Raw genomic sequence first — 4,285 nt, 5'->3', positions numbered from 1 at the left:
GAAGGGAAGGAAGGGAAGGAAGGGAAGGAAGGGAAGGAAGGGAAGGAAGGGAAGGAAGGGAAGGAAAGGATTAGAAAGGAAAGAAAGGAAAGAAAAGAAAAAAAGAAACATGATGGAAGAGTATATGATGGAAGAGTATGGCAGGGGCCAGCCACCCAGGCCCATGCTGAAGGAAGGGAGCTGAAACACCAAACACCTAAAGCAGCAGATAATAAAACAAAACAAAAAACAAACCTCTTTGGGCTGATTTTCTTTTCTAGTTCTGTTGGTATCTAATGTTTTAGGGATTCTATATAACTAGAGCAGACAGTGAAGAGGCCATTCAGAAATATATTGAGGAGTTAACCTGAGATTTAAAATTAGCTGTTAACAATCCCCAAAGGAATATATAGCTAATATATGGGCAGGTAAGTAAAACTGATAATTAAGGCCAGGCACGGTGGCTGATACCTGTAATCCCAGCACTTTGGGAGGCCAAGGCAGGAGGATCACTTGAGGTTGGGAGTTTGAGAGTAGCCTGGCCAATATGGTGAAACCCCATCTCTACTAAAAATACAAAAACTAGGCCAGGCGCGGTGGCTCACGCCTGTAATCCCAACACTTTGGGAGGCCAAGGCAGGAGGATCACAAGGTCAGGAGTTCGAGACCAGCCTGACCAACATGATGAAATCCGTCTCTACTAAAAACACAAAAATTAGCCAGGTGTGGTGGAGTGCACCTGTAATCCCAGCTACTCAGGAAGCTGAGGCAGGAGAATCACTAGAACCCAGGAGGTGAAGTTGCAGTGAGCTGAGAACACACCACTGCACTCCAGCCTGGGTGACAGAGTTAGACTCCATCTCAAAAAACTAAATAAATAAATACTGGTAGTTAAATGGTTAACCATGCTTAGCCCTAGGAAATAGGAGTGGGGAAGGCTGGGATCCATTTTTTGCTTATTCTGTGCTATTTTGATTCATTTCTTTTTTTTTTTTTTTTTTTTTTGAGACAGGGTCTCGCTCTGTCACCTAGACTGGAGTGCAGTGGCACGATCTCGGCTCACTGCAAGCTCCGCCTCCTGAGTTCAGGCCATTCTCCTACCTCAGCCTCCCAAGTAGCTGGGACTACAGGCGCACACCACCATGCCCGGCTAATTTTTTTGTATTTTTAGTAGAGACGGGGTATCACCATGTTAGCCAGGATGGTCTCGATCTCTTGACCTTGTGATCCACCCACCTCGGTCTCCCAAAGTGTTGGGATTACAGGCGTGAGCTACCACGCCCAGCCTATTTTGATTTATCTCAATGAGTATAGATAATTTGAAATTTAAAAGAAAAACAGGCCGCATACAGTGGCTTATGCCTATAATCCCAGCACTTTGGGAGGCCGAGGCAGGCCGATCAACTGAGGTCAGGAGTTCAGGACCAGTCTGGCCAATATGGCGAAACTGTCTTTACTAAAAATACAAAAATAATTAGCTGGGCATGGTGGCATGTGCCTGTAGTCCCAGCTGTTTGGGAGGCTAAGTTGGGAGAATCGCTTGAATCTGGAAGGCAGAGGTTGCAGTGAGCCAAGGTCATGCCGCTGCACTCTGGCCTGGGTGACAGAGCAAAACTCTGTCTCAAAAAAAAAAAAAAGAAAAGAAAAAGGGTTTAGAAGTGGGGTGATTTAGAGAAAATGAAGGGGCTAAGGAGAAAGATGATGAAAATGGAAGTGGAAAGTTGGAGCTTAGACGAAAACCTCTAAGGTGACTAGAGGTCATCAAGTCAAACGTACCACAGATGAAGCAACAGCAAGGGAGGCGACAGGACTTGCCCAAGGTCACAGTACACGTTTTCAGTACACAAGATCCCAGGAAAGTGGTGGGGGCGGGGCATGTCAAGCCCAGGCTCTGCACTCTTACCCTGGAGTGCATCTGCCTGGAAGCCCATGCTCACCTCCCATAAATGCCAAATGCTTACATCAGTTCCTAAAGAGGATGTCCATACCAGTGTTCTGTGCAGCTTTCCCCTAACTTAGCAGAGGCAGACGTCAAAGGGAAGACACAGCAGGTGCTGGCTCACCTGACAGGCCACTTGTAGCTCACTGTTCTCCACACTGCCACCTGTAGCAGATCTGACCCTCAGTCATTTACTGCCGCCACCTCCTGGGGGGCCCTCCACTTGGTTAGTTCTCAAGTGACTCCTATCCTCTCAGATGTTCAAGCCTGCCATCAGATGCTCAGGGATCACCAAGAAGCCAGCTGCTCCTCTAGGTACTGTTACTGAGCCATCTGCCAGGCGGCTGGATGAGGGACAGGAGAAGATGGTCCTGTCCCCAAAGATACCTTTTCACCTCAGAGCACCTGCTCCCCAGGGTGGAAGAGAGGAAAAAATCAGAAGATCCAGGCAGAAGGAGGGCCCTACCAGTCCCCTGTTCCATCCTGCTCCTCTTACCTTGGGAAAGGGCTGAGATGGCTTGAGGAAGCTCCCATCCCCAGAATCCAGGCTGTAAATATGGACCAGGTTGTTGGGTGTCACGTTGAGGTAGTGATTTCGAAGTGAAGGAGAAAACACTCCAATCTAGAGTCAAGGAAAGGGAAGGTCAGTGTCCTGATGGAGCACTGGGAGCTGCCAGATGGCCACCTGGCTCCCACCTGCTTTTCACTTGGTGTCCTCTGCCTAGCCTTGGTGCCAGAGAACCATTTGCCACACTCTCCCCTCAACACAACCCTCCATCCCCATCCACCTTGAAGAATGGGAGCCAGCTCAAGGGCTGCAGGCCTTCCCTCAGCTCCTCAAGCCAGGGCCTAGCAATGGTTCAGCCACTCCATGCCTGGTATTGTAGAGGAAGGCAGCCAGACAGGTAAGGAGACAGACACTGGGGGCTCTATCCAGGTGGCAGTGGTGTAGACAGCTGCTCCCCATACCTGCTTCAGCAGCAGCACTGAGCCAGGCTTCAGCTCATTCTGGTGCGTCTCCAGCAGCAACCTGTGCACTGTCCCCTGCATCTCTCCTGCAAATACCACATGGCTCATCAGTCTCGGGGTCAGGGGCAGCACAGTGACTGGTATGGGCCCTGGCTGGGAAGTGGGCTGCTAGCTGCCTCAGTTTTCCTGTCTACAAAGGGAAAGGGTGATTCCTCCTCATTTCCTGTCCTCAATGGAGCCCACTCATCAGACAATCTAGGACCTAATTCCTTACCCGTGGGGTCTTTGAAAACCACACTGGCGTCCACTGTGCTCCGAGTCAGGGACTTGATCATCACCGCCATGTTGGGAACCTTGTTCCTAGGAAGCTGCTTCAGGGCTGCCTGTTTACAAGGAGAGGCATATGCTGAGCCTTCCATGGCCCACCTGTGACTTCCCAGGTCTCCAAGTGTGCCAGGGCAACCGGGGGTAGGAGGGGTCAGAGTATAGTTATAGTGATGATCTTCTTGTGGAGGACAAAGAGGTATTCCATCTCTCTCTCTGGCAGACCTAGAGCTGGGAGGTCCTTCATTTCTCTCCCCTGCCTCCTTTCTTTTTTGTTTGGGTTTTTTATTTATTTTATTTATTTTAAATTTTGTTTTCTTTTGAGACGGAGTTTCGCTCTTTTGCCCAGGGTGGAGTGCAGTGGCGAAATCTCGGCTCACTGCAACCTCTGCCTTCTGGTTTCAAACGATTCTCCTGCCTCAGGCTCCCGAGTAGCTGGGATTACAGGTGCCCGCCACCACGTCCAGCTGATTTTATTTTTAGTAGAGATGGGCTTTCACTGTGTTAGCCAGGCTTGTCTTGAACTCCTGACCTCGTGATCCACCCGCCTCGGCCTCCCAAAGTGCTGAGATTACAGGCATGAGCCACTGCACCCGGCCTATTTTTTTATTTTTGAGATGGAGTCTTGCTCTGTCGCCCAGGCTGGAGTACAGTAATATGACCTTGGCTCACTGCAACCTCCGCCTCCGGGTTCAAGTGATTCTCCAGCCTTAGCCTCCCGAATAGCTGGAATTACAGGCTTGTGCCACCAAGCCTGGCTAATTTTTGTATTTTCAGTAGAGATGGGGTTTCACCATGTTGGCCAGGCTGGTCTCGAACTCCTGACCTCAAGTGATCTGCCAGCCTCAGCCTCCCAAAGTGCTGGGATTACAGGCATGAGCCACCACGCCCGGCTTATTTTTTTATTTTTGAGATGGAATCTCGCTCTGTCGCCCATGCTGGAGTACCATGGCGCAACCCTGGCTCACTGCAACCTCCACCTCTGGGTTCAAGCTATTCTCCAGCCTCAGCCTCCTGAGTAGCTGGAATTACAGGCGTGTGCACCAAGCCTGGCTAATTTTTTTTTTTTTTTTT

At 49.9% G+C, this 4,285-nt stretch overlaps 1 protein-coding gene across 2 annotated transcripts in view; it reads right to left on the bottom strand.

Annotated features, from left to right (window-relative positions):
• Positions 1 to 3,479, bottom strand: part of HROB (homologous recombination factor with OB-fold) — a 9,637-nt gene extending 6,158 nt beyond the window's left edge. For both annotated transcript variants that reach the window (XM_017876027.1, XM_017876026.1), the window contains exons 1-3: positions 3,162 to 3,479; positions 2,888 to 2,973; positions 2,415 to 2,540 (exon numbers count right to left, since the gene is read on the bottom strand). In XM_017876027.1, coding sequence (XP_017731516.1) covers positions 2,415 to 2,540; positions 2,888 to 2,973; positions 3,162 to 3,306 — 357 coding nt within the window. In that variant the 5' untranslated portion in view covers positions 3,307 to 3,479. The remainder of the gene's footprint in view (positions 1 to 2,414; positions 2,541 to 2,887; positions 2,974 to 3,161) is intronic.
• Positions 3,480 to 4,285: the final 806 nt, after the last annotated feature.

Source organism: Rhinopithecus bieti, unplaced genomic scaffold, assembly GCF_001698545.2.
Source record: "Rhinopithecus bieti isolate Rb0 unplaced genomic scaffold, ASM169854v2 scaffold_10088, whole genome shotgun sequence".
Classification (NCBI taxonomy): domain Eukaryota; kingdom Metazoa; phylum Chordata; class Mammalia; order Primates; family Cercopithecidae; genus Rhinopithecus; species Rhinopithecus bieti.
Note: the sequence above shows the minus strand (reverse complement) of the source record. Positions and strands in the feature narration are given on the sequence as shown.